This window comes from Penicillium bovifimosum (assembly GCF_028826915.1).
Source record: "Penicillium bovifimosum strain IBT 22155 chromosome Unknown utg000002l_segment0_segment0, whole genome shotgun sequence".
In the NCBI taxonomy this organism is placed as follows: domain Eukaryota; kingdom Fungi; phylum Ascomycota; class Eurotiomycetes; order Eurotiales; family Aspergillaceae; genus Penicillium; species Penicillium bovifimosum.
This window is the reverse complement of record NW_026622711.1, coordinates 1,830,685-1,856,613: the sequence shown is the minus strand read 5'-3', so window position 1 is coordinate 1,856,613 and position 25,929 is coordinate 1,830,685. Positions and strand designations below refer to the sequence as shown.

Here is a 25,929-nt window from a genome sequence, read left to right as displayed (position 1 = left end):
GGTCTCGAAGGGTCGAAGCGTAAGGGACTTTTTGGAATTGCGGAGACGCTAACTGAGCGACACGTCTCTCTCTGTACTTGAGAGATGAATACTTCGAAGTATCACAACAAAAGGAAAGGAATAGAAGACACGAAGACTGAAGTGTTCGTAGTAGAATAGAAAAAACAACCCTACGCTGCTAACTCACCTCCTTCAGCTAGCTTATTCAGCCACAGACCACAGGCAGCCACATTTCCGACTTCCTCTTCTCCCCTGCTGATCACCGTCGATCTACATCACTTCTCAATATAAACTCATTTTAACCTGACATTCATTGAACTAACATTACGAAATATTGACCTAAACATCGATTAACTAGCATCCAATCAAGCTTTGGCCCGAGCATGCAGACACTCCGAGGTCACAGGTGCAACTGGGATCGGGCTCCGCGATCCGATTCAAACGAGTCCACAGACCGAAGAGGAGCGCAGCTCTACCGTCATCAGGTCCCTGGGATTTGATCTCCCACCTACGGTCTTCTTCTCTTGCCATGCGATCGAATCCCAGCGCGTACACGTCCTCCTCACGATGACCGTCTAATGTTAGTCGTCCCAGTTGAATAGCCAGCATATTGAACATTTTCATGGTCATGACCGGGATCTGCTCGTCCTGTATAGTGACCCGATCAGCGACTTCTATGACAACTTCTGCGAGCTTGGCGCACCGGTCAGCAAAGCAAGGGCAAGGGGCCTGATTGGGATCACCTTGATAGTCGGTCCACGTTGAAAGCGAGTGGGCTATACGTCGCAGCTGGTACTGGATTGCACCGACATCTTGACCCAAGGGGTCCCCCGTCGACAGTTCCTGGATATATACAACAAAGCTATCCCGTCTGTTAGCGAAGGCTTTGCGCGCGACATCCATGGTTGATGTATCTCCTGTGGTGGTCATGGTGTACACGAAGTATAGAGGGTGTTCTTACCGAGTTCAAGTTCCAAGCGTGGATGTGTGAAATATTTACCTGAACAAGATCGGCTCGAGTCCATACTTATATGTCGAGGTCCTGGGAGAAAGCCTTTGAGTACTCAACCTTTGTCGGTCGAAGAGAACAACCTTGTACACTCGTCTTTGTGGATAACAAAAGAGAAGCATAATGGGCCTTCGTAAACACTTACACAATAGGAATATCTTTAGAACGCTGGCATACAAATGGTTCTTTCAGACTATTCCAACCTACCTTGGCTTGCTTCCTGGCGCATTCGGGATGTGAAGCACACCAAGCCTCAGTCTTGACAGTCTATTTCTTCATTCCCCTCGGATTTGTCGTTGCTATATGTAATTAGGCCAAACAAGAGACTCACAATTATCAGAATTATCCTGACGAACATTTTCTAAATTTCTAATTCCACAACCTTGGAAGAATAATTCTGAAAGGCGTGTTGTCACAATACATTCATGAAAGGAACCGGGCTCAGGCTAGGATTCGGAGCTCCACCCCCAGAAGCTCTTCGTTTACCGTCTCCGCATCGCCTCCTCACAAAAACAATGAACGCCTTAACCGACAGGGTCAAGTCAGTTCTTAAGGACCGAGGTCTTCCCGCCAAGGATGTGATTGAGTCGACATTAGACGATCCTCGGAATGCGGCATGGGCGTCGAAATACCTCCACCCCGACACTTTGCTATCCAAGGAGGAGCTCGATCTGTATGCATACACATTGCTCAATTGGCGATAGCTCTCCAGAACCGAACTGATCAAGCGGACAGATACTCCAAAATCAACCACTCCGGCATCCTACAACCTATTCTCCGCAACCCTGACCTTGGCGCGACACGACCTATCCTTGAAGACGATCTCCGCAATGCGATCGAGTCCCTCGAAGCCTCGACGGCGACAATTCAAAAACAGACCGAGAGATTGAAGTTCCAATGCGCAAGTCTAAATAAACACCTCAGCCTGGAAAACAACGTGGAACAGCAGCAGGGTCGGGATGTTGCTCGCCTGCGAAAGAAACATGAAGCGGACAGGCAAAGCACCACAATGGCGGTAGGAGGTCTGTCACAACGACCCGTCACGTGTCGCTGATTCTGGTTCTATAGGCAATCGAACTCGCCGAGGAGCTGGAGGCCGACTTTAGAAATGCGACAGACAATTCGGGCGCGGAGGGCAAGAGGATCCTCGCCTCTCTGTCGGCTCGGTTGAAGCAGGACGACAAGGCCCTCGCGGGTCTGGAAACGCTCATGGCCAGTATCAAATATCGCGGCAACGATGCATCCACGGTGAAGCGCACCAGCCATCTTAGTGCGATGCTTTCGGACTACGCGGCGGAGGAGATACACTGCCGTCTTGATCGGCTATATTTGGAAACAATCCAGACAGGCGGCTCAAGATCCGACGCTATAGACGAGGCCACAAGTATGGCACTCGAGGAAGAACTCGAATCTCTGTATCCAGAGATTGAGATTTTAGCGGAGATGTCAATCCGACAGCAGTTCCTCGAGCCCATCCTTCGTGAACTCCAGAACGAGCATAGCCAGCTTCGAGTGGCATCACAAGAAAAACTAGAACAGGTATGAGACTCGGCCCGCACAGTTGTAGCGAATGATGGGCGATAAACTAACTCACCTCAGGCGCTCGACATATTGATCGAAATGACATTGTCGAAGCAAGATCTTGTAAAGCAACTCGAGGTCCGGGAGTCATCTTCTGAACTGTTGGAGCAATTAGCCGCGTTATATCAAGTTGAAGCCGGCACTGAACTTGTCACACAGCCCACATCTCGTCGAGAATCCCTGCGTCGACGGTCGCTACAGCCCGATCTCCTTGCTGCCACCCGGACGCCCACTGCGCCTCTGGCCCAACCAGCACTCGAACGGCTTTTACGGCGTGTTGGTATTCCACCAGAATCCATTTTGCACCCGCGCGATAATGAAGGGGTCAATGATCTTTATGAAAAGAGATATCACACATCCGAAACACTGCGCCACCTCAATAGATCGGTAGACGCTCCCCTGGTGACTTATTTAGCACCGTTGGACCACGCATCCCAACTTCTTGATTCTTCATTGCACGCCAACTCTCATTATGAAACTTCATTGCGCGACCCTTCAGAGGCAAAAGCGCTCTCAGGCCTCGAGAATGAACTGTTGGGGCTCCAGAATGGGGTCCAAAAGCTCAACTTGGATGTTCTCCATCGCCGCGATAGCCATCGGGATAAATTCATTCAGCGGTGGAGATGATTGTGGCTCAGCTTTGCCATTGTCATCTCGTCATTTATTTCGACACTGAATCTGAGATTGTTCTCATGCACGATTTGTATCTCGCAGTTGACGATATAAATGATTGGCTTGTAGTCGCCGTTGGTTGTTTAGCGCCAAGCTCTTTGATCGCTGATTTGACATGGAGAGAGGCTCATTCTTCAACCGGGAATGAATATTGTTGCGCAGGATGTACTTTAGGCAGTCATGTCAACAAGTGTGTAGGGCATTGGTAAAGAGATGTCTTTTTGGTTCTTGATGTTGAACTAAATCTATATCGACAACTCTTGACCTGGAATACAACTCCGCGATATGCGCAGGTAATGGACACAATTATCATATCATTCTATGAACTATTTTGGACTTGAAACCCCAACTGCGCATCGTAGATGTGATAGAGGGCTTGAACACAGGCGAATATTCTCCAGAGCTGCTGACTCGATGTTCCGGTGACCAAGACCTTGTACAAGCCCCCATGGCTCTTCGAGATCAGACAGCAATAACTTCGATAATATCTCCATGATATAGGTTATTTTGGAAGGTCTTCGTTGCCTGTGTCGGTTCAATGGGCCCCATCGTCGAATACATATAAGCCTTCTCGCGCAGTTCAATTCCTTCTCAGTCAATCTGCTTCGAACATTCCAAGCCAAAATTATACCAATTCTCCTCGTCTCCTGAAAGGAATCAGCTGCTTTCAACCTAGTGACTACCGCTATTCACATGTCTCTTCATCGGTTGCTTCGCCTCGCAGTTGGGGACAATGTAAGTTCTTTCATCTTTGTTTCTTTTTTGGTTCTTTATACAGCTCTCTTGTTCGAGTATGTCTTTGTGTCCCAATGCATTGTTTGGTCTTAGATACTTATTATCATCTCCTTGCCTTTGATATGTCGAGTACGGGTTGAGAAGAAGACTGACTCGAGGCAAAAGCTTCACCGTGGCATCTATAGGGAAGACCTTCGTCCCAGACGTACAGGGACTCCGTACCTGGGAAACCCATACTCCAAGGACACACCTACTTCCGACTCCTACAGCTACCCAATGCCATCATACAGCTATTACGTGCGAAAGGGATCTAAGCCCGCAGAGATGAGGTCTCCCTTGTACTCATCCTTCGATTCAAGTGCTTCGAGGAGACAGAGGTCAGGACCCGAGACATACAGTACACGGTACAACCCGTCAACCTATAAGCCACCGTTTGGTATCACTGTAGTTGAACCTCGGTGGGAAACGGCCGCAAGATATACCAGGGCACGTTATGATTCTCGTTCACGGTCACCCACCCCCCATATCGAAGTTCGAGAGCCACAATCTCGAGGTCGAGATCGGCAAAGATCTCAGTCCCCATCTCGGTCTTCTGAGTCGTTCCCAGTATATGAGTTGCGCGAACCACGCAGCCGAAGCACCTCAAGTGTTCGCTTTGAATCTCCAACGCCGTCCCGAAGCAGAACACGCCGACCCAGTTCTCCCATTAGGGAAGTTTTCCCTCTTCACTCGGGGATAAGGGTCAGACCAATTGATGTATTGAAGCGGAGTCCTCGAGGCGGCCGATATGAAGATGACACGCCAATTGGAATCCCGGAAAGAGAAAGACGTCGATATAACTTCACTTCAGGACGATCTAGCGGATATCCACCAGCTAGATACGGTGGTAGCTCCGTGGATTATGAGTACCGAGCCCCGAACCAGGCTTCCTCGCGACCATATGGGCGAACTAGAAGTTATCGAGCGGACCATATTTCTTACCAGACGAGAGAGCCCAGGATCATTCACAGTGGGCTCTCTGCCATGTCGAACACGGCTCGGCGCGTCTTCCGGGATGGAATTCGATAAGAGGAATGACTTTTCAATTGAGATGTATATAATCATCAGCATAGACTTGATTTGGTGGGAAGTTTTCTTTTGTATGAATATTTCGAGTATTTTAGGAGTATATGGATGTTTGGATATTGAATCTCAGTTGAGTAGCTTTGTGTTGTAGTGGAGTTGGAAATCAACAATGTGGCAACTTTTCTTCTCTCCCTTGCCCTGGGAGCTGAGTCGAGTCTCCGCGAACCCCAGCCCTTTGCTGAGCGGTACCTTGATTTCGGTGATCTCGCTTTAAATTGCTTAACTTGCTTTCTTAATTCCTTGATTCTGCGTGTTTTCGGTGAGTTGAAACGGGCAGCTATTATCAGGCAGATACAGGCTGTTCCAGACCTCTTACCCTCTATCACACCCCTCTTACAAGTTACAAGTCTAATACTCTACTTTGACGTCCAACAGTATCCAGGCACATGCCAATTTCAATACCCTCTCTACCTGTCAGACCGCGTGACCGAGCCCGATCTCCGCCACAAGAGAACCCAACCCCAAGTCCCGACAGAGGCAAGACACCACTCATTGGAAAATGAGAACTCCAGCCGAGGAGTCACCATTCACCTCAAGGTCCAGGTGTGCTCCTCCGCACACAACTGTCCACCCTGCGCACGATTGCGCGTGGCAGTGAACTCCACCTCTCACGCACCATGGCCGCCGTGACACAAACCGCGACCATGTCCATGCCCCAAGACACAAATTCCACCACAAACACAAATCCAGCACCAACGATGCTGAAACTCAGCTCGTCCCCGATAAACCTCCTCTGCGACCAGCCCGCAGACGATCCTGATTCGCCAACCCCCGCCGTGTTTGACATTTCGCCCGAGACTGCATTACAGTTGCTCTGTCTGAATATCGAGCGGCTAGGCGCTTACTTTGCCCAGAAGCCTGTCGGCGCGGATGAGCTGCATGCGCATGCTGCTTCACCTCGGGGTTGTGATAGTCCTAGTGCGGAAGGTCAGCTCGAGGTGAAAGCTGTCGGCTTGCATGTGAAGGATTCGGATGAACCAGCCAACCCGGCAAGGGCATCGGAGGAGGCAATCCAGATGGCTATCTTATCGAAGAAGTTCTTGTCGAAGAAAGTACCTCCGGTCTCGTTGATGGAGTATCTACTACGTCTACATAGATTTTGTCCCATGTCTACGGCGGTCTATCTCGCAGCAAGCGTGTATATATCCAAGATGACGTTGGTGGAGAATATCCTGAGGGTACTGCCGAAAAATATGCACAGGCTTGTACTTGCTGGTATTTGGGTTGCTTCGAAGGCTCTGGAGGACTTGTGCTATCCGCATAGCAGGGTTGCGAAGGTTGGTGGAGTCAGTACACAGGAACTGTCGAAACTCGAGATCAGCTTTTGCTTCCTTGCCGACTTTGAGCTACGTGTCGATGCGCAGATGTTGATGAATGAAGCGTTGCGCTATAAGTCTCCCTTGGAATAATGAGTCAGATACGTTTTTGTTCCATTCCGTCTCATATAGCAGGAGGGTTATGATATGGCAGGTCTCAGGTAGCTCTTCCATTATTTTATCGGCTTTTCTCCCTCAACTTCGAAGCTCTTCCCATACAATGTGCTATACCAGAACACCAGAACATTCAGGATTGATTTGACGACGCCACCTCCACGTGAGGATAATACCACGTGCAAACAGCCACGATGATATAAACCAACACGCAGAGAGCACCTTCAAGGTAATTAGACTTGCCATCACGCAAGAAGTTCCCAACAACCAGAATGGAAAGCACCAGGAGAACAATCATGAAGATCTCAAAGTTCAAGCTCATATCCTTGCCCATGCCCCAACCAACAATGACAGTGAGCGGTGCGTTCAACAACGCCGTTTGGATCGAAGGTGCCAAGCAGTGGAAGAGCGCAAAATTGATCTGATTGTCCCATGCTTCGTCGATGGCGGTGAGATGCTCGGCCGCTTTTTCCACAAGAGGAACAAGAATCAACCCGAGGAAGTTGTCTGAAACGCCGCGCTCCACAATGTGCTCGATCTCCTCGACCAGAAACACGGCGGACAAGCAAACGCAAGTCAGGGCAACCGTAACGGCCAGGAGGCATTCTAACATTGTGAGCTTCGCCCTCGCAATTTCCTCGTGTCGGTCTTCGTCGTGGTGTTCGTCCTTCTCTAGGATATCGTCGAAGATCGAGCTATGACTGTGCTGGTTGAAGAAAATGTATCTAAGGCCGGGGGTTAGCGAGGGCGCTTTAGCAAAAGGTCCAGGTCACTCACATCAAGAACGCTACCAGGAGAATCACCGCAGTGGCACGGCTAATCGTCAAGGAATATTCACCCAATTGCTCCAGGGTGAACTCTTGATTGACGCTTCCGCGCAGCGCGGAGTAGAACGCGCTTGGAATCAAAAGACCAAAGCCTGCGACAAGCAGCAGCCCGGTACCAACTTCACTGACGGCTTCGTGGAAGGTCTGCTCTGAACGCTTGATGCCGCCCACGAAGAAACACATGCCCAAGCAAAGTAGAAGATTGGCCAAAATGGAACCCAAGATAGCGGCTTGGATGACAGGGATCAGGTTCGCATGTTCAGTCCGGCCATGTTTATACAGCAAAACCATAAACAGTACGATCTCCACCACGGCGCCCAAGGTGGTTTCAACCAAAATACCTAACATCTTTGGCAATTTCCGGGCTAGCTCTCCTCCTGCAAAGCCGAGCAAGTTTGCCGAGGGCACCATGGCAATGTAATTGAGACTGAAGACCCAGACATGAAGATCGGGTCGCGCAAAGTGGACGACAATTGCGGCGGGAACAAATGGCCAGAGGATATTCACAACCATTGACAGCGTACAAACACTCCTAAAGCACACCTTGAGCATATTCCATGGATGTATGCCGGTACGACCGCTTTCCCCGGCTGTGTCCACCCGAAATAGAGTCCATCCTCGCTTGGACGAGGTGGAGTTTGTAGGCAAGATCGAATTCTGCGAAGGCTTCTCCTGGACCGTCCTCGACTGGTCACCGCTGCGGAGACGAACGGCGTTCTGCGAATGTGCCGACCTGACTGAGCCCATTTTTTGGCTGATCACCACAAGCAGACCAAATCGATCGGAGAGAAGGTTGGGCAGAGAATTGGGGCCAGCACACGTTGTGTACGCAGTTCGCAGACCTTGAAGAAACCGGTGAGACTCAAATCAAGCTTGAGCAAGTTCGACAAACGCTTGTCACAAGGGAGCAAGCAAAAAAAAGGCGCCAACGCTCTGCAGAAATCAACAAGAACGCAAATTCGAAAGACCTGTGGTAAAGCAGAAAGACGAAAATAACAGGGGGACTGCAGACACTATACGTTGTACTCCGTACATATGATGTCTAGCTCGTTACGGTGTACTCCGTACAAAAGGAGGCAAAGAGAAAACAGCCATGGGATGCGTTGGCACCTGACAGAGCCAATCAGGCGAGTTTTCAATCGCAAATGAATTGGGGATGGAGCATCTGCTGAGCCAGGAGGTCTTGGCATCCTCCAGCCACAATGCTTCGTGTTTTCATGATGCTTGTCCCGTGAAGATCGTCGTCTGCATCCCGTCGCGCCTTGATCCCCATAAAACAGGAAATCGTAGGAATGGTGCTGGCTCACATAAAATTGTATCTCTTGCTGGGCTTTGATCGCTGTTCTGTCCGTCCAGTACGGGGGAGTACTTCGATGCTTTGTCCCTCAGGGATGAAACACCAATCGTTGGTGGGGACGGGAATGCCCCTTTTCTGCATAGCCACAGCCTCGCTTTGTCGAAGATGTGTCTAGCGTAATCTGTCGGCCATAAAGTGTGCATATCCTGACTGGAGTATGCACATCAATGCGACTGGCCAATGCCATGGAGCTTGGAAGAGCTTAGCTTCATCTTGGTCAATATGGCGCTTGAGAGTGGACGGGCCAATTAAGTGATGGGGGTGGATATAGATCGTCCTATTTCCTCAGATCAGCAAATGTTAGCGAGTGTCAAGAGTCAGACCAGCAGATATCTACTGACTTCCTGTTGAGTTATACTGTGTAGGTGAAGATGAGAAAAGGTTGTACTGTGTAGACAGAGAAGTCCACCAAGCCCGAAAACGGCTGAAGATATCCCTTTTCTCGGCTTCCAGAAGTATGCATGTGATGTGCTCCAATCGTTTTCTCTCAGATTACATCCGGACTCTAATATGTAATCTTTTTAGATATTTGCTACAAGAACTGTACAACAGCGTCCAACATATCTATGGGGAATGCCTAGTTAATATGAGTAAAGTCCCGATATATAGTATTGTTGTACTGTGTAAACTGTAAACATCAGACGCCAAGTTCGTAGATCTTGGCCTAGATGCGGGCCGCGGTTATCGTCGGGCGGGGCGCAAAACCGGCGAAATCTTCCAAGCGTACTCCGTATGCATTTTCAACTTAACAACTTACGCATCTTCTCTTGAAACCATTAATCATGGCTTCAATCACTGCTCCCGGTATTCCACCGGTCACTTTAGATACCATCACTCAACAGATCGGAAACACACCCCTCGTTCGATTGAATCGTTTGCCACAGAGCCTTGGAATCGATGCCACCGTCTACGCCAAGTTGGAATATTTCAATGCCGGTGGTAGTGTCAAGGATCGCATTGCCTTGCGCATGATCGAGGAAGCCGAGCGATCTGGTCGCATCAAGCCTGGTGATACCCTCATTGAGCCCACGAGTGGCAACACGTAGGTTCTCTTCTTTGTCCCAGCTTTCCTAAAAGGTGGAAGTACATACTAACTGTCATTCATCAGTGGTATCGGTTTGGCCTTGGTCGGTGCTGTCAAGGGTATGTTCATACTGTTCAGTCTCTGCTTATCCGGTTCTAATGTTGTCTTTTTTGCTCAGGTTATAAAACTATCATCACGCTCCCGGAAAAGATGTCCGCCGAGAAAGTCGCAGTTCTGCGGGCCTTGAATGCGACTATCATTCGTACCCCCAACGAGGCCGCTTTTGACTCGCCCGAGTCGCACATCGGGGTGGCCAGACGTCTCCAGAAGGAATTGCCCAATGCCCACATCTTGGACCAGTACGAGAATGTAAATAACCCATTGGCACATGAGCTTGGTACTGCCGAGGAGATCTGGACCCAGACCAATGGCCAGATCAAGGCTATCGTGGCTGGCGCTGGCACTGGCGGTACCATCACCGGTCTTGCTCGTGGTCTCAGGAAGCACAACCCCGATATTAAAGTGATCGCCGCCGATCCATTTGGGTCGATTCTGGCTTTGCCTGCCTCCCTCAATGAAGCTCGTGCCAATGAGCCTTACAAGGTTGAGGGTATTGGGTATGATTTCATCCCCGAGGTGTTGGACCAAGAGGCCGTGGACCAATGGATCAAGACCGAAGATAGGGAATCTTTCAAATACTCCCGACGTCTAATTGCTGAAGAGGGTCTACTGGTTGGCGGTAGCAGTGGCAGTGCTGTTGCAGCCCTGGTCAAGGCCAACGAGGCCCAAAAGTTCTCTAAGGACGATGTTGTCGTTGTCATACTTCCCGACAGCATCAGAAGTTACCTTTCCAAGGTAAGATGATTCAAATGCCCTTCGCTCTACTGCATCCCAAGCTAACTGATCCCAAGTTCGCCGATGACGACTGGCTTGCCGCCAATGATCTGCTTCCGACCCTCCCCCCGGTTACATCGACAACTGAACCCAAACAGCCCGTGTCTGACCCTCTGGCCAATGCCAAGGTCAGCGCCCTGCGCTTGAAGCCGATTACCACGGTGACCGCCAATTCCCCCTGCGAAACTGCTATTGAGGTCATGCGCGACAGAGGCTTCGATCAACTCCCCGTGCTCGCTCCCTCTGGGCGCAGGCTCGTCGGTCTCGTTACGCTGGGCAACGTTCTCAGCCGATTGACACACGGCCGGGCCTCGGGTCAGAGCCCCGTTTCAGATGTTATGTTCGACTTCTCCAAGATCTCCGAGGTGGTTACCGATCCCCGTGATCTGTCCAAGGGCGTCGATTCCCTCCAGCCTCGGACCCGGAGTCGTGGCTTCATCGAAATCACCATGGATACCCCTCTCAGTGTCCTGAATCGCTTCTTCGAGTGGAACAGTGCTGCAGTCGTCACCGAGAAGGACGTAAATGGTGCGATGAAGCCATTGGCTGTCGTTACCAAGGTGGACCTGCTCACTTGGATGCTTCACCAATCCAAGACGAAGGCATGAATCATTCTCTTCTTTTTCCAAATGTATTGCGAGGCATTGTTTGTCGGATAGGGGTTCAACATTCCTGGACATTGATATCGTGGGACAGGCGTTTTCTCTTGTGGAGAGGCTCGGGATTCAACACGTGGGAAAGACCTAGATCAGCGCAATAGCTGTTAAATGTGATAGATAATTAATGCATAGAGAACAAACATCTCCAAATACTTCGATGACGTCGACTCGGATATATATTCCAGTAGGTAACGCGCCTCTGAACTTTTCCATCTTGCAACTTCTCACAAATCCAAAGATGACGGGAATATTTACACATCGACATTTCTCCCTTCAAGACACGCCGGCATTAAACGGACGGGTGGCTGTAGTGACAGTGAGTTATCTCTTCTCATTCTATCACGAGTATTTGACCAATTCCCGCAGGGTGGCCAAGCAGGCATTGGAAAAGGCAAGGAGAGCCTCTGATTCCCCAGCCCTCTCCGAGTATTCCGAGCGTTGTGCTAACGAATGCAGAGATCACTGCCCAGCTTCTGCTACATGGCATAGAAAAAGTGATCATCGTTGCCAGGAGTGAGGATAGATACATCACTGCTCTCGAGGAATGGAGACATCTCACAGGCAACTCACCGGAACTAGACACTCGGATGGAGTTTGTCAAATGTGATCTTGGAGATATTCAGGATGTCAAGATTGCAGCTGAAAAGATCAAGCAAGTCTCAGACCAAATCCATATACTGATTTGCAACGCAGGTGAGCTTTCTCTTCGCGGTCCCTAGCGAATCCTCCAGTCTTAATTCAAAGTTTCCAAATAAAGGCATTGGCGTTACAGACAAGTATAAGCGCTCGCCCCAGAACATTGAGCGTGTATTCGCAACGAATTGCGTCGGACATCAGGTCCTAGCCACATTACTCCTACCTCTCTTGAAGAACGGTGTGGTGACGCCAGACAACAGCGATGTACGCATTGTCGTGGTCAGCTCGTCTTTCCATTCACTGTGCCAACAGCTCGATCTGGAACTTCTATCCTCATCTTCACACGTCAAATGGCCTGCCTTCTACGATGGAGTGTGGCGGTATGGTCGGTCAAAGCTGGGGAACATCCTCTTTGCCAAAGAGCTTAGTCGCCGGCTGTTGAATGACGAAGATCCAGCGAGCAAGCATATCTATGTCAACTCGTTCTTCCCGGGGAACATTGTGACCGATCAATGGCATGGTTGGGATACCCTTTTTGGAGGATTCATAGGCGGGCTTATGAGAGCGACAGGGTCATGGTTAGGCCAGACTCTGGAGGACGGAGCTGCCACAGCTTTATATCTTGCCACTAGTCATGAGGTGCAAGTCCAGAATTTGCGAGGCCAATATTTCATCCCAGTTGCCACACTGTGTGAAACTAGCGCGCTAGCTGGAAACAGGAAACTCGCGCGGGACCTGTGGGTGAGTGTTCTCATTGCCTCCATATCGACATGCTTGCTAATCACCGCATAGGACTGGATCGAAGCTCAAGCTACAGATACACTGGGGCTGGATTGGCAATATCAGTAGATCCCCTTGTACCTAGTCACTTAGACTCTGCAATATGACATTCCTTCGGTTGTAACATGTACAAGCAAAGCATGGTTGATCCTGTTTATTTACTTTTACATCGGAATAACAATCAAGACAAGAGAGCAAACTCTCAAATCGCTCACAAACACATGCCAATCCACTCCTCCCAGCGGCGCACCCCAGATCCGAGTTCCTCCTGGGGGTCACCCTTGACAGAACCTCCAACAACCTCAACCTTGACGCCGACCTCGTGCTCCAGGAGCTTGAAGCTGAAGGCTTCCTGGTCATCGTTGCCCAAGATCTCCTCGTCATCCATCAAGCCAGAATCCGCGCTCGCATCCAGAAGACCCTTGGTCTTCGACTTGCGAATGCGATCAATTTCCGACTCCAACTTCTCTTTCACAGCGCCTGGTGGCAGTGCCGTGAAGAGATCCAGCTTGTTCGCTGCGACCAGGACGGGAATTTCAGTGGTCCGCTTGCTGGATGACCCGTTCTTGGCGCGCTTTTGGAGGATGAGAAGCACGTCATGCAGATAGGTCGCCGTGTCACGGAGCGTCGCTTCATCCAATAAAGCAGCAGTATCAACCATGAACACTACGCCTCGTAGCTTTGTCTTTATATCCTTTGACTGGGACATAGCCTGGAGCTCGGAGATCCCTTGCGAGGCACGGAGCTTGCCATGGCCAGGAGTATCCCTCACGCGGTATCTGATAGGGTTCCGGGTGGCCTCCTTCAAGGAGGGGTCATTGACAGATCGGTACCGGTTCGAGCCAGTCGGGACAGTTGGTGGTAAGGTAACGGTCACGAGGGTCGACTGTTGGGAAGTGTGGGTGCTGGGCGACGTGTTCGAGAGTGAAGACTTAGCCTCAAGCTGTAGATTGGTTAGTAACGGCATGTTAACTGTGTAGCTATGCAGAAGCCCTACCAAGGTCGTAAAGGCGGTTTTGCCAGCTCCACTGGGGCCCAGGAGTAGGAAATTGCTCGAGGGCGGAGATGCTACAGCCCGGAAGAAGAGGATGTGCAGCGTTATGGGCACACCGAATGTAAAGAGGATAGCTATGGCAATAGCAACCAGATTGCCATCGAACAGCAGCGTGGCAATGCCAGTCACTGAGTTCCAGTTTGCTTGCGAAGACATTGTTGGTCAAAAGAGGGTGGAGTGTGGGCTGACGGGGAAAGGAGATGGCCGAGCTGGCCCGATAGCACGGACCCATTTCTTATCTTAGTGCACATCAACGGTCTCGAGGGCTGAAGGGCTTCAAGGGTCACGGGTGTAAGGAATGATGGAATGATGCACATACCAGGTGATGAAGGGATGTTTTCCCTCTCTCCAGAGCCTCCCTCTTCTTCTGGGATGATTTTTTGTTTTCTTGTGTCTTCATCATATCAGCATGCGAGTCCAGTTGCTTCAGATCGCCTTATTGTTTACGGTCGTCTATGGCCAGTTCAATCCTCAGACCATAACACATGGCTTAAGTTTCGATGCGGCAGCTGCCGTAAGTCTGCTTTGGAACATGGAGACTGAGCCTGGTTCAACTTATAATTTCTATCTCTGTGCCGGCGACGAAGTAACAGGTTCATATGTATGATCTTCTCGGATATTGCTGCGGCATAGTACTGACCATATTCAGGATACTCTATCACAAGTGATAACGGATGGTGCTTATGCTCCTGGTGATATGGTGTCATTTAAAGTCGACCAAGGCATCGGCGGGAATGAGCCCAATGCATAGTGAGTTCATGGATCCTGGCCATGGCAAGCCGTTTCACTAACAAAGCTTCCCCGTTCTCAATCAGCTTTCTCAAGATTGTTCTATCAGGCCCACATGAGTATTGGTCAGGGTTAACCTCCCATTTTACCTTGACCAACATGAAAGGTACATTTTCGCCGAAAGTAACAGATGCAATCAAGACGATGCAGCAGCCAAAACTGCCCATTGCCATTCCTTGGCCTGCGGTCCCAGACAATGACCACCTCATCGAGGCTGCAGAGGTTGCTTCGACCCTTAATGTGCCGAGTGCCACCAGGGCTTCTTCACCTGAGAAGGTCTTGCATTTCCCAACTCCAACCGTCACAGGCGAAGCCGAACATAATGAGTTGCGGAAGCGACAGGTGGGCGCCGTTGGCGGCATTGATGTCGGAGTTGGCGCCGTTGCTACGATTGACCAGCATACCGTCCCATACGGCGAGCAGACTGGGTCGATAAAGTATGCTCCGATGCCCAAGAGCGCTGGGACCACCGTCGCAACCAGGTCGGCCACTCCCCAGTATCCGCCTTTCCCGTTCTCCATTGCCACTACCTACCTTGGTGCGCCAACCGTCCTGTATACAGAGTCGCTCTATGCCACATGGACGGCGAACACTATTGAGAACACGGTGAGTAGATGTTTGATTTTTACAGTTAGGTTGATCTCTGAAGCTGACCTCTTTATATTCAGGCTACTCCCGCTCCCGCACCCACATTAGACAAGAGAATGCAGAAGTGGCTAGACCGCTGGCAGGACTAAATTTGATTATTACATGGTTAGCATCTTGCTCTTCTTCTCTCTGAAGAGACACGTTTTCACGGCGCTTCGCTTTACTTGAAAGCCTTGGTTGTCCTAGTAATTTCATTCGTCAATGGATTCTCACATCTGTTGGAGGTTCGCTCTGTTACGGGAGGTTTCATGTGTTTCGTTTTCTTATTTGCATTGTTCTTTTCTATGTCCCAGGCCACTTTTATATTAGGACGATGATCGAGGTTTGAGTGAAAATTCACATCAGCCAAGGCACATGAACACATGCTATCATTTCTCTTCGTCATATGCTTATGTTGGAGGTTCCAACACAGTGTATCAAGGAGTCTTCCATTCCTCCAAAGCCGGTGTTAAGGACGGCGTCGTCGTATGTTTTGGTTCTCCGGGATGGAACGAAATGTTTTCTCGCATCGCCACATAGTCACTATCTGCGTAGCCAAGCAGCGCTTCGATCTGCGTGCTGCGGTGGCCCTTGATGTGCATAATTTCAATGCTTCCGTAATTCACAAGAGCTCGACCGACCTCCTTGGGTTCCTCTCCGTGGTGAATAAAGTCACCATTCAAGGCATCTAAGGATGGCCGGTCGACAACGACCAGCCTCACAGATTCTTGCTGTCCAAAGTGACCTTCCACACCGACCACTCCAGCTGGGAGCAGATTGGCATTATTCAAAAGTGCGTGGTAAGCTCCGCGGTCAATATATAATGTACCATGTGGGTACAGGCCATGAAGCAACCAGAAAGTCCGTGATTGAATGGGGGTATCCGAACGAAGGAATCGGGTGTGGAGAGGCGCAGTCGGTGTCCCAGCTTGATCATCAGCCGCGGAGTGAGCCTCAATATGTTGCAAGTATTTTACAATCTCGTGGACGTTTCCTGGTTTTGAGCTCTTGGTGATTACTGTTGTGACACCAGCACTGGTCCCAAGCTTTGCAGCCACAATCTTCGTGCTCATACCGCCAGTACCAAGGGAGGAACCCGCGGACGAAACATCAGCCTCGAGAGAGGATATATCGGACACCACCTCAATGGGTTTTGCATTTGGATTGGTCCGAGGATTTGCAGTATAGAGACAGTCGACATCGGTCATCAAGAACAGATAGTCAGCCTTGATCATGGCCGCAGTAATTGCAGAAAGGGTATCATTGTCGCCAAATTTAAGTTCCTTGGGACGAATATGAGGTTAGCTAGGGCAATGCTGATTTGGAGTGTCATTTCCTTACAGAGACGGCCACGGTATCATTTTCGTTGACAATAGGAATTACTCCCATATCAAACAACTGTTCAAAGGTATTTTGCGCGTTGACATATTGGGTTCTCTGTGACGAAATATGAACTGTCAGCAAAGTCATTAGGCTTGATGAGTACAGGTATACATGCATCGGCAATATCATTTCTTGTCAAAAGAATCTGGGCCACAGGGACACGAAGATGTGAGAATAAATTATCCCAAAGACTCATCAGTCGACATTGACCAACTGCAGCGAGAGCCTACAGATTTCAGTTAGCACGGTCCCACCCAATGATTCCAAATTCTGGCCATGCTGTAGAGTCAAGGACATACCTGTATGCGCGGGAGGTAAGTTGGTCGCTCGTCCACATTCATCCTTCGCAGGCCAACCCCGACGGCACCAGACGACACAAGGACAACCCGATGACCATCTCTATGTAGCTTGGTCACCGTCTCAACAATCAAGGTCAAAATCGAGAGGATCGGTTCATGGGTCTTTTCGTCAACAATTGAACTCGTTCCTGTTAGATAGAGTCAGTATATCGAGTCATCTTCACCGGCAGATATAGATCCCCGCACCTAGTTTGATCACGATTGTGAGACCCGACGAGGCCGTCATGATGCACAGCCCCAGAGCAATGGCTTTCTATTCAAAAGAATGTTATATGATAGAGCAGAGTCACATCTAAAAGGAAAGAACACAAGAGAGACCAGTTCCTGTTCACTGTCCGGGGGTTTAGACCGCGGAGATCCCTTTTGCCCCGACTCCGGACGCCGATTCTGCCAAATCCTACCGCTCTTTGCGGAGGATCTCGCTTTATCGCAGTGCTCTGACAACTAACATACAGTTCACAATCGAAGATGACAGACTCCCAGTCACCAGGTGCAAATGCGCCTTCGAATGAGAAGCCTGATACCAAGGGCTTCATTCCGGGTGATGACGTCTGGACCCAGTTCCGCAACATCTATTCCATCCTCACAGGCAAGATGTCCAACGAAGGAATTGAGCAGTTCCGTGTTGCGCGAGACACTCGTAACGAAGAAGCAGACTGCAAGCGCTGTGAGGATCAGCGGGATTATCTTCTTCAATTCAGTGAGTTCAATTGTGTACGAATTGCCTGGGCCGAACACTGACCCAAGCATTTTCTATCAAGGTCCTACGATCCGATTCCTCAGCGAAAGCATACAACAATTAGGAGGCGATCTCCACAGTCATAATATTTATTGTCGTCGCTGTACAGATCGTAAAGGCGGTGGCTTCGATCCTGAATATGGAATTTTGATATGCGCAAATGAAATGAAGGACCAGGGACACCTCGAAGATACCATAGCCCACGAAATGGTTCATGCCTTCGACCATCTCAGGTTCAAGGTGAATTGGTCAGACAATCTGCGTCACGCAGCTTGTACAGAGGTATGTCTGATTCATATGATCTTGGCACATCCAAGTCCACTAATTCCGTTCAGATTCGAGCTAGTTCACTCAGCGGGGAGTGCAGATGGGCGCGCGAGTTCTTCCGAAGAGGGCAGTGGAAGCTCACGCAGCAGCACCAAGAGTGCGTCAGGCGAAGAGCTATTCTGTCTGTTCGAGCACGTCCGACCTGCAAGGACGAAGCCCATGCCACAAGGGTCGTCAATGAAGTCTGGGATAGTTGTTTCAGGGACACCCGGCCATTTGATGAGATCTACCGATGATATAGTCATGCAGCGTTGTCCCGTCCTCTCTCCCCTTTTGTATGATAAGTATCGTTCGAATGTACCATATATCATTGACGGCGTTGGAAGCGAAATACTGTTAAAATTAAAGTCCAAATGTTCATCAGCCACTCCCAGCTTGACTCCAACACAGACCCGAACGCCTTCGAAAATGCTTAAAGACAACAAAACACCAGGAACGCAACGCCACATATGGGGAAATGCTTGGGAAAGAAAAAATGATTGCCAGAACATTCAGCAAGTCTCCAGGGCTATCATGTGAGGATCAAGCCGTGGTTCATGATTTGCCATCTTTGGAAGAAGCCGAACTGCGCTTCGTAGTTCGGTCATCCTTCGTACAGTGCTTCACAATCCAAGGATGACGCTGGATCTCGTCGAGTGGGATTCGCTTTGCCGGGTCAAGGACGAGAAGCTAGTTAATATATTAGCAAGTCGGAATTTGTATAATGAGACATGTGTGGACTTACCCTCTTGATAAGATCCTTCGCCTCTGGGCTCACAAATGAAGGAATCGACATATCTGCCCTGGTAATCCGCCGTTGCGTCATAGCAGGGGTGTCCTCGAACGGAGCCTCGCCAACCAAAAACTCGTAAGTCAAGACACCCAGACTCCACAAGTCCACCTTCTCACTGTAATAATTCTCCTGGGAGCCAGACTTGAGCATCTCTGGGGGCAAGTAGTCGAGAGTTCCACACATGGTCTGGCGTCTGTTGTTGGGAGCGTGAACACTCCAACCAAAATCACTGATTTTGATCTCTCCGTGAATGCCAACGAGGATATTCTCAGGCTTGATGTCGCGGTGCATGACGTGCTTTTTGTGCAGATACTTCAATGCTGCAGCCATTTGTGCGACATATTGTGCGGCCTTCCATTCTGGGAATCGATGCTCCTTGCGAAGGTGCTTGTACAGCTCACCACGGCCAGCAAACTCAAGAATCAGGAAGATTCGTTTACTGTCATGGAAATGACCGTAGAGCCTCAAAACATTGGGGTGACGCAGATTGCTCTGGATTTCAATTTCACGCCTGACTTGTTTCTGGACACCACCCTGCTGTAACTCAGACTTGTGCAACACCTTCAGGGCACAGACAAATCCAGAGGAACGTTCTTTGGCAAGGTAGACCCTTCCAAACTTGCCCTTGCCCAATGGCTTGCCAATCTCGAACATACCCAGGTGCAATTCCTTAGGGACGGCTGGCTGGTCGCAGAGTGAAGACGATGTGCGCTGATCGCCGTTTTCATCAGTGGTCCGGGTCACCAATGCGCCATGTGATCCCCTGCCTGGCGAGGCAGGTACATTCATGGCACTGGCCTTGTTCTCATTGTTGTTCTGGAGAGCTAGCTTCAATAATTGAGCCCGATTCGAATTACTGTTTGACTGGACCGAAGGTACCGGGGCCTTGGTGAACAGATCAGCACATTGAACCTCCAACCGTATGCATTATGCCATGTACCTTTTGCTTGCCATAGACCCTATCATTGCCCCCATTTTCTTTCTCATCTTTCATAGACAGGTGCTCGAAGCGAGCTTCAAGTGTTTTGGTTGTCGCCATGGTGAGAAACGTGACGATGAGACGATGGCGCGAAAGAAGCGTGAGAATAAAGATGGTAAGAGTGCGTTGGTATAATAAGAAGCCAATTCGGGGTTATGGTTCAATCCAGTGCAATCATGGTCAATGTGTACTGGGTTAGTCGTTAGTTGAAGGAGAATATCATAGGAGATGGAGAGAGAAACGAGCCCAGGTGTTTGGGCGGTTCCCCAGCGCGTCACCCCAGCAACGCCCTGCTGATGTAATACATGTGGCTCATCTACCACACCGCCTTATCCTCCCCTCACGGTTCCTTACATACACATGCACTATGTATCAGTCGAATAAGTAGGTGCACATCGTGGCAGAAGGGTTGATAGTAAGTCTTGTTCTAGTAGGGGATTCAGATGCGACTTTTGAAAATCGAGAATCAATCCTTGAGAACTCTGCAAATTGGACCCTGAATATTGATTCCTCTTGAAGATTCTGCCAAGTAAACCTTTCGACCGCCTCTCTCTCTTAACGTCCGCGGGGTTATCGCTATCAGACCCGTCCAGGAACATTTATAGATCACAAGCTTTGCTCACGTTTCTTGCGTTGACTCATTTCCTGCCAACATCGGTCATGGCGACAACATGTGCTACAGTCTCTCCGGAGGCAAAGAAGCCAAACTCGATTACCATTAACGGGTTTCGAATCTCAACACAGAAGCTGCCCATTCTCAAAGCCGACCCAATCGAGGAAATGACTCAAAAGCTCGGCATTGCACCCCCGGAGATGATTTTTGGTGATAACTATGTTGCTATCGAGCACGAGAAAGGCGACTGGGGCATTAATTTCAATGCATTTGACGCCTTAGACTTAGTAGACAAGACTGGTCAATCCATGCTGCAGGTCGCGTACTCGAGAGAATGGCAAAAGAGCAGGTATTTCTCCTGGCTTCGACGTGTTGCACCTTCACAACCCGATCCGTTCATTGCGGCTAATCATCTGGGGCTACAGAGAGAAAACCCATGAAGGGATCAAAGAAGTCGTCAAGCCATTTGATTGGTCATATAGCACCGACTACAAAGGCACACTTCATCCTAATGCGCGGCCCTTTGAGCCAACGACGAAGCCAATCCCTGTTGAATTATTGAAGCGCCCGGATCCTATCTTGTTCTTTGACGAGGTTGTTCTTTACGAAGACGAGTTGGCAGACAACGGGATTACAATGCTGTCTTGCAAGATTCGAGTCATGCCAGGCAGACTCCTCCTATTGACAAGGTTCTTCATGAGGCTTGATCACGTTCTGATCCGACTTCGAGACACTCGAGTTTATGTGGACTTTGAAACTGGTGAAGTCATTCGAGAATACCTCTCCAAGGAGTGTGAATATGAGAAAGTTCGCCAGGTACGTAGAGTTGATCAGGCAAAGTGCATGTTTGCTCGATCTGACCATTATCCACAGATGCTAGCAGCAACCAGGGATGATATTCCGGCCTTCCTGAGGGATCCAAACCGACTCTCTGAGATTCTCCCTGTTGTAGAAAAGTGCTCTGAGCGATTGGTGCTAGGCGACTAAGAGCCCCATCCCCGGTGTTTTGAGCATTCATGCCACGTAGAGAAGCTCGAACGTGGATATACATCTCAATGGGTGGACCGTTGAGTCATTCGACATTCGACTCTAGGACGAGTCACCTTCACAGGATAAAGCACAAGCAAAAAAACAAACTCGATAACGATCATCCACCTTCGCATCGGAAATGCAAAGCCCTATGTGGATTCAGCCCAAAGAGTCTTCTATCAGACTTGGTATGCGGATACCCCGCTACAATCTACATTAAATGAACGATTTCATGTGGCAAATTCAAATCATGCAGATGAATGAGAAAGGAAACTTGAATTTCACAGCACTGTGAAAAAAAGGATGTCGTAGCCTCGTAGGCCACATGGAAGTCCCAAGATACAAACAGTGCAAACATATTTTATCAGAAAAGCTCCAGATCACCAATCACGAAAGGTCAATTCACGCATATTCAACATCCTCAATAATGTCATCCAGGAGATTATCAACCCTATGGGTGCGCGACATTCGCGGGTCCCAGAGTCTTTGTCTTTCCACATCTTCCTGTCGCAGCCCAATCAAGCCGCTGGTGTCCGCCTCCTGCGCGTCTCCGGCACAGCCATTGAGCTCGACCGTCACCCGATCATATTCACAAGGAAAGGTCTCCGACTTGGCTAAGAATTTTTCCCGGAGACCTGGAAATGCTGCCGAGACGTATGTCGCATATGGCATGACGCAGAAGCTATTCGAAGCTTGTTCCAGCCAGGCGGATTATAATATTCCTCAAGCATCGCAAAAGGGAGTCGAGGTCCCAAAGACGGCAGCTGGAGAGGATCTCGGTGTAGGAGAGGGCTGGTGGTACAAAGGTAAGATAATCCGGGCAACTTCTGACAAGGGCTATGCTGATGCTAGGTATCGCTATAGAGCTCGGACTCTTGCCTACGTTTTCCACCTGGTCCCAGGTGACTTTCCTCCATATGTACCTCTTGACGGTTCGCCTGCGTGCCCTTCCCCATCGCGACAGCGTTACCACTTACTCTCGACACCTCATCGATCACTTTTCGCACGAGGCGGAACACCGCATGGACGTCTATCATGACTTGGGTAGTCGGACGATTCGTAACAAATACCTGAAGGATCTGTTCATTCAATGGAGAGGAATCATTGCTGCATATGATGAGGGGTTGGCCAAGGGTGATGCGGTGCTGGGCGCTGCTGTCTGGAGGAACCTCTGGAAGGGGAGTCAGACGGGACCGGATGGGAAAGAAGAGATTGACTGGGCTAAGGTTGCCCAGGTGGTAGCTTATATGCGTCGGGTCTTGTCGGAGCTATCGAAGAAGGATGAGGTTGATCTTGTCTTCGCTCTGGGACGTGATCAGAAGAATACCGGTATCTTCGATTACTCGGAGACGGACAGAAAGCTTGTTCAAGCAAGTAAATGAGGGATTCTTGCGCGAGTGATCATTCATGGCGTGGGTTCCCTCTACTATGTACACCATCTGGCAAGTTATAGAGACATGTACGATACTTGTTTTGCTTTATTTATTTCGCTTTGTGGGGTCCTTTATGAAAGAAAAATAATCTAAGATTCGAGATATCAATATATCACCTGCCCCGTTTAGAAGAGACCCCGGTAGCCATTCATTGTATACTCAAGAAGAGATCGTAGGGCAGGAAAGACTAGTTGGCTAGTCATCTTTCTTTCCAAAGAGGTCCTTCTCCACCATGCCTCGGCAGATAGGGTGGTAGAAGTCCTTATACTTCTCGAATGTTGCGAGTGCGACAGGGCGGTTGATTTTCTGAAGGTTGCGGAACCTGAGAGAAAAGAACGAGAGGCTGGGTCAGTGTCGAGAACATCATTTGCGAATAGATTGGGGGAAGGGGGATCTTACAAAGGTCGCACAAACTTCATCCGTCCAATGCGGCCCAGCAGCTCAGTTGTTGGCTCAATGACGCTGTCGTCTCCCGCTTTCATGCCAACCTGGAGATAAAGATTCGAAACCTCGATATTCTCGCTTTTGGTAAACCCGTAAACCTCGCCCATTAGCTTCGAGACCTCCGGGCGAAGAGGCTTCTCGAGCAAGAGCATCTGCTCCAGGAAGACTACCAACTGGTTGGCCGTCAAACCCTGGATATCGCCGATTTGAGGTTTGAAGGAAGAACTGGGCAGTGACTGCCATTTCTTGGAAAGTTCATAGACAACATCTACCAAAGATGTGTCAAAGCTTGGCTTGGGTGGCAGACCTGGTGCATAGAACCACTTGTCCCAATCCAGTTCCTCCAACAGCCGGGAAGCCTCGGCGTCCGACTTGAAGAAGTCTAGAATCAATGCTTTGAACTCATATGAGTCAAGGGATTTGCACTTGAAGGTGGTAAAGTACTGCAAAAGAAAGTCAACAGACGAAAATGAAGGAAAGAGAACGATCACCTACGTGAGGGATGAATTTGTCAAACTTTTCCTTTCCAACAAGGTTCTCAAGGTGGAATAAAAAGTTGAATCCTTTCTCATAGGGAATACTGGAGAAGGCATCGTCGGGGTCCTTGCCCTTCAGATCAACGATAAGCTTAGTGAACTCATGATCATCGCCAAAATGCTCGACAGCGTCGGTCAGAGCCTTCCAACCAATAATGGCCGAAAAGTGGCGATAGGCTTCTCCATGGATAGCAGCCAAGATCCTCCTCTCGAGGTAAACAGTCCAGCCCTCATTCAACCAGAAATGCTCCCATGAAGCATTGGTGACCAGGTTACCGCTCCAGCTGTGAGCCAACTCATGTGCAATTACATCAATATTCTCACGATCCTGGATGATATATCAGTCATAGGCCATTGAGTCTGTGTGATATAGAGCATACTACGTACCTTCGAGATGATGCTCGGGGTTGCAAAGGTGAAGATCGGGTTCTCCATGCCGCCATACGGGAAACTTGGCGGCAAGATCAAAACGTTGTACTCACCCCAGGCATAAGGGTAAACAATTTTCTGCATCTGAGTCAGTATATCGCCTTAAGTTCGCTAGAGAGCATAGGCTGTATACCTCGATGGTCGTGATGAAGGTCTCGGTATCAGACTCAAGCTCCCATTTGCACTCCTCCAACTTGTCGGGGCTGGTTGCAACAACACTGCGGGGTCCAATCGAAGCCTCCGCAACATCACTGTGAAGTGCCCCGTTAGTAGAAGACCTTCAAGGTGATGGAGCTAGACTTACCCGCTAGCGATCGCAAAGAGATAACTGGGGATTGGCACCGATTGATGGAATCGATACAGCTGGTGGTCCGCCTTCGACTCCATCGAAGCCTTGCGAATAGGCAGGCCGCTAGTCATGACCGGGAGCGGGGAAGTAATATTGAAGTCGAATGTACTCTTGACATCCGGCGTATCCTGGCAGGGGAAGATAGACCGCGCGTGGATTGCCTGGCATTGCGAGACTGGCAATTTGTCAGACTATAAAAGCCAGGTAAAGCAGGTTCAAGAATCTCACATACACATGTATGGGTGCTTCTTATTCGAAGTTTGCGCAGGCGTCAGCCACTGCAAGGCGGTGCATTTCTCGGTGGTTTTCACCGCAATCTGTCGTTGAGTGAGATGGTGCCAGTATGAGGCGGGACAATCCAATAACTCCGAATACCTACATCCACCTCCACAGTACCGTTTAACTTGATAGCTTTATCAAGGGTGATCTTCAATGGCACCCCATAGGGCTCCAGAGGCGGGAGAAGCTCCCACTTGGATGGCTGGCCATCCACCTTTACAGTGCCAATCTCCAGATGGCTAGTATCGAGGATGATCTCTCGGGACTCGCCATCGGTGATCGACTTGAACTGATGGATGACGTTTCCCACCAGCTTCTTCTGGTCGAACAAGATATCGAAATTGGCAGTGATATGGGTTGAACGCCAATTGTTGTAATTACTGACGGTATTCGGATCCCGCGGGGGATTGATTGTCGCCATAGTGCGAATTAAATTGAATCGTACAGTGATTGAAGGTAAGGAATTGAAACGTGTAAAAGACCGAGCCAAGGGATTCATGAGGTTTGTAAGAGAATGTCTTGAAATGTCTCGAAAATGTCTTTTTGATTTTGCCGTATCCGTTTCTTCCGTTTGCTCCGTCTGAGCTCCCGTCTCTAAGCGTTGACTTTGATAACTTGACAATGTAATTACGAAGTACTGATAGTGCGTATTTTCATTCTGTATTGACTTTTCTGTAAATAACCTTCTATCGTATTTTGTTATTTTCCGCAGTACACAGTAGGTTTTATCCCTGTGCGATGTATATCTCTAGGGAGAATCATCTTCTCCCCCCTTCTCTCCCTCTCCCTCCCTCTCTTTCTATCCTTCTATATACAAATCCAAAAGACAATCAGAAAAGAAGAGAATCAAAGAGAAGAAAAAAATTCCAACCTTCCTCGACCTCTTCGGCAGTGATAATCCTCCCCCCGCATTGTTTTCATTCGTCCACCGCCCGCACCATCCCCCCTGAAGTAGTTCAATTCAACTTCAACTTCAACCCCCCTGACGAACTTTCGACCTTCTTTTTAGTCTGCAGATTTAAATAGCTTCTTTCTATCAAGAGACGCATTGTGCGACCC

General features: G+C 49.4%; 13 protein-coding genes across 13 annotated transcripts; 7 read left to right on the top strand and 6 right to left on the bottom strand.

The window, feature by feature from the left end:
* Positions 1-354: 354 nt before the first annotated feature.
* Positions 355-930, bottom strand: N7515_001908 (uncharacterized protein; the record flags this gene model as incomplete). The annotated part of the gene is made up of 1 exon (XM_056662652.1): positions 355-930. One exon carries the CDS (start codon positions 928-930, stop codon positions 355-357), a length of 576 nt encoding a protein of 191 aa, XP_056524765.1.
* Positions 931-1,524: 594 nt separating this feature from the next.
* N7515_001907 (uncharacterized protein) lies at positions 1,525-3,217 on the top strand (the record flags this gene model as incomplete). The annotated part of the gene is made up of 4 exons (XM_056662651.1): positions 1,525-1,682; positions 1,745-2,024; positions 2,078-2,548; positions 2,609-3,217. The coding sequence occupies 4 exons, from the start codon at positions 1,525-1,527 to the stop codon at positions 3,215-3,217; spliced, it is 1,518 nt and encodes a 505-aa protein (XP_056524764.1).
* A 2,522-nt stretch (positions 3,218-5,739) lies between these two features.
* N7515_001906 (putative cyclin-dependent protein kinase complex component) lies at positions 5,740-6,531 on the top strand (the record flags this gene model as incomplete). Its single annotated transcript, XM_056662650.1, has 1 exon — positions 5,740-6,531. One exon carries the CDS (start codon positions 5,740-5,742, stop codon positions 6,529-6,531), a length of 792 nt encoding a protein of 263 aa, XP_056524763.1.
* Positions 6,532-6,685: 154 nt separating this feature from the next.
* On the bottom strand, positions 6,686-8,126 carry N7515_001905 (hydrogen/calcium exchanger domain-containing protein; the record flags this gene model as incomplete). The annotated part of the gene is made up of 2 exons (XM_056662649.1): positions 6,686-7,277; positions 7,330-8,126. 2 exons carry the CDS (start codon positions 8,124-8,126, stop codon positions 6,686-6,688), a joined length of 1,389 nt encoding a protein of 462 aa, XP_056524762.1.
* Positions 8,127-9,518: 1,392 nt separating this feature from the next.
* Positions 9,519-11,262, top strand: N7515_001904 (cystathionine beta-synthase CYS4; the record flags this gene model as incomplete). Its single annotated transcript, XM_056662648.1, has 4 exons — positions 9,519-9,778; positions 9,845-9,879; positions 9,939-10,615; positions 10,753-11,262. 4 exons carry the CDS (start codon positions 9,519-9,521, stop codon positions 11,260-11,262), a joined length of 1,482 nt encoding a protein of 493 aa, XP_056524761.1.
* A 1,678-nt stretch (positions 11,263-12,940) lies between these two features.
* Positions 12,941-13,939, bottom strand: N7515_001903 (signal recognition particle receptor subunit beta; the record flags this gene model as incomplete). The annotated part of the gene is made up of 2 exons (XM_056662647.1): positions 12,941-13,672; positions 13,727-13,939. 2 exons carry the CDS (start codon positions 13,937-13,939, stop codon positions 12,941-12,943), a joined length of 945 nt encoding a protein of 314 aa, XP_056524760.1.
* A 253-nt stretch (positions 13,940-14,192) lies between these two features.
* On the top strand, positions 14,193-15,309 carry N7515_001902 (putative beta-1,6-glucan biosynthesis protein (Knh1); the record flags this gene model as incomplete). The annotated part of the gene is made up of 4 exons (XM_056662646.1): positions 14,193-14,384; positions 14,433-14,533; positions 14,599-15,178; positions 15,241-15,309. The coding sequence occupies 4 exons, from the start codon at positions 14,193-14,195 to the stop codon at positions 15,307-15,309; spliced, it is 942 nt and encodes a 313-aa protein (XP_056524759.1).
* Positions 15,310-15,636: 327 nt separating this feature from the next.
* N7515_001901 (glutamate 5-kinase) lies at positions 15,637-17,167 on the bottom strand (the record flags this gene model as incomplete). The annotated part of the gene is made up of 5 exons (XM_056662645.1): positions 15,637-16,482; positions 16,541-16,653; positions 16,694-16,808; positions 16,882-17,069; positions 17,128-17,167. The coding sequence occupies 5 exons, from the start codon at positions 17,165-17,167 to the stop codon at positions 15,637-15,639; spliced, it is 1,302 nt and encodes a 433-aa protein (XP_056524758.1).
* Positions 17,168-17,409: 242 nt separating this feature from the next.
* N7515_001900 (mitochondrial inner membrane protease ATP23) lies at positions 17,410-18,243 on the top strand (the record flags this gene model as incomplete). Its single annotated transcript, XM_056662644.1, has 3 exons — positions 17,410-17,641; positions 17,703-17,962; positions 18,016-18,243. 3 exons carry the CDS (start codon positions 17,410-17,412, stop codon positions 18,241-18,243), a joined length of 720 nt encoding a protein of 239 aa, XP_056524757.1.
* A 298-nt stretch (positions 18,244-18,541) lies between these two features.
* On the bottom strand, positions 18,542-19,818 carry N7515_001899 (aurora family serine/threonine-protein kinase; the record flags this gene model as incomplete). The annotated part of the gene is made up of 3 exons (XM_056662643.1): positions 18,542-18,676; positions 18,732-19,664; positions 19,720-19,818. The coding sequence occupies 3 exons, from the start codon at positions 19,816-19,818 to the stop codon at positions 18,542-18,544; spliced, it is 1,167 nt and encodes a 388-aa protein (XP_056524756.1).
* A 600-nt stretch (positions 19,819-20,418) lies between these two features.
* N7515_001898 (TIP41 family protein) lies at positions 20,419-21,358 on the top strand (the record flags this gene model as incomplete). The annotated part of the gene is made up of 3 exons (XM_056662642.1): positions 20,419-20,720; positions 20,797-21,187; positions 21,245-21,358. The coding sequence occupies 3 exons, from the start codon at positions 20,419-20,421 to the stop codon at positions 21,356-21,358; spliced, it is 807 nt and encodes a 268-aa protein (XP_056524755.1).
* A 469-nt stretch (positions 21,359-21,827) lies between these two features.
* On the top strand, positions 21,828-22,782 carry N7515_001897 (uncharacterized protein; the record flags this gene model as incomplete). Its single annotated transcript, XM_056662641.1, has 2 exons — positions 21,828-22,206; positions 22,265-22,782. The coding sequence occupies 2 exons, from the start codon at positions 21,828-21,830 to the stop codon at positions 22,780-22,782; spliced, it is 897 nt and encodes a 298-aa protein (XP_056524754.1).
* Positions 22,783-23,028: 246 nt separating this feature from the next.
* On the bottom strand, positions 23,029-25,369 carry N7515_001896 (bifunctional aminopeptidase/epoxide hydrolase; the record flags this gene model as incomplete). Its single annotated transcript, XM_056662640.1, has 8 exons — positions 23,029-23,176; positions 23,233-23,720; positions 23,773-24,141; positions 24,201-24,320; positions 24,376-24,493; positions 24,547-24,766; positions 24,824-24,908; positions 24,971-25,369. The coding sequence occupies 8 exons, from the start codon at positions 25,367-25,369 to the stop codon at positions 23,029-23,031; spliced, it is 1,947 nt and encodes a 648-aa protein (XP_056524753.1).
* Positions 25,370-25,929: the final 560 nt, after the last annotated feature.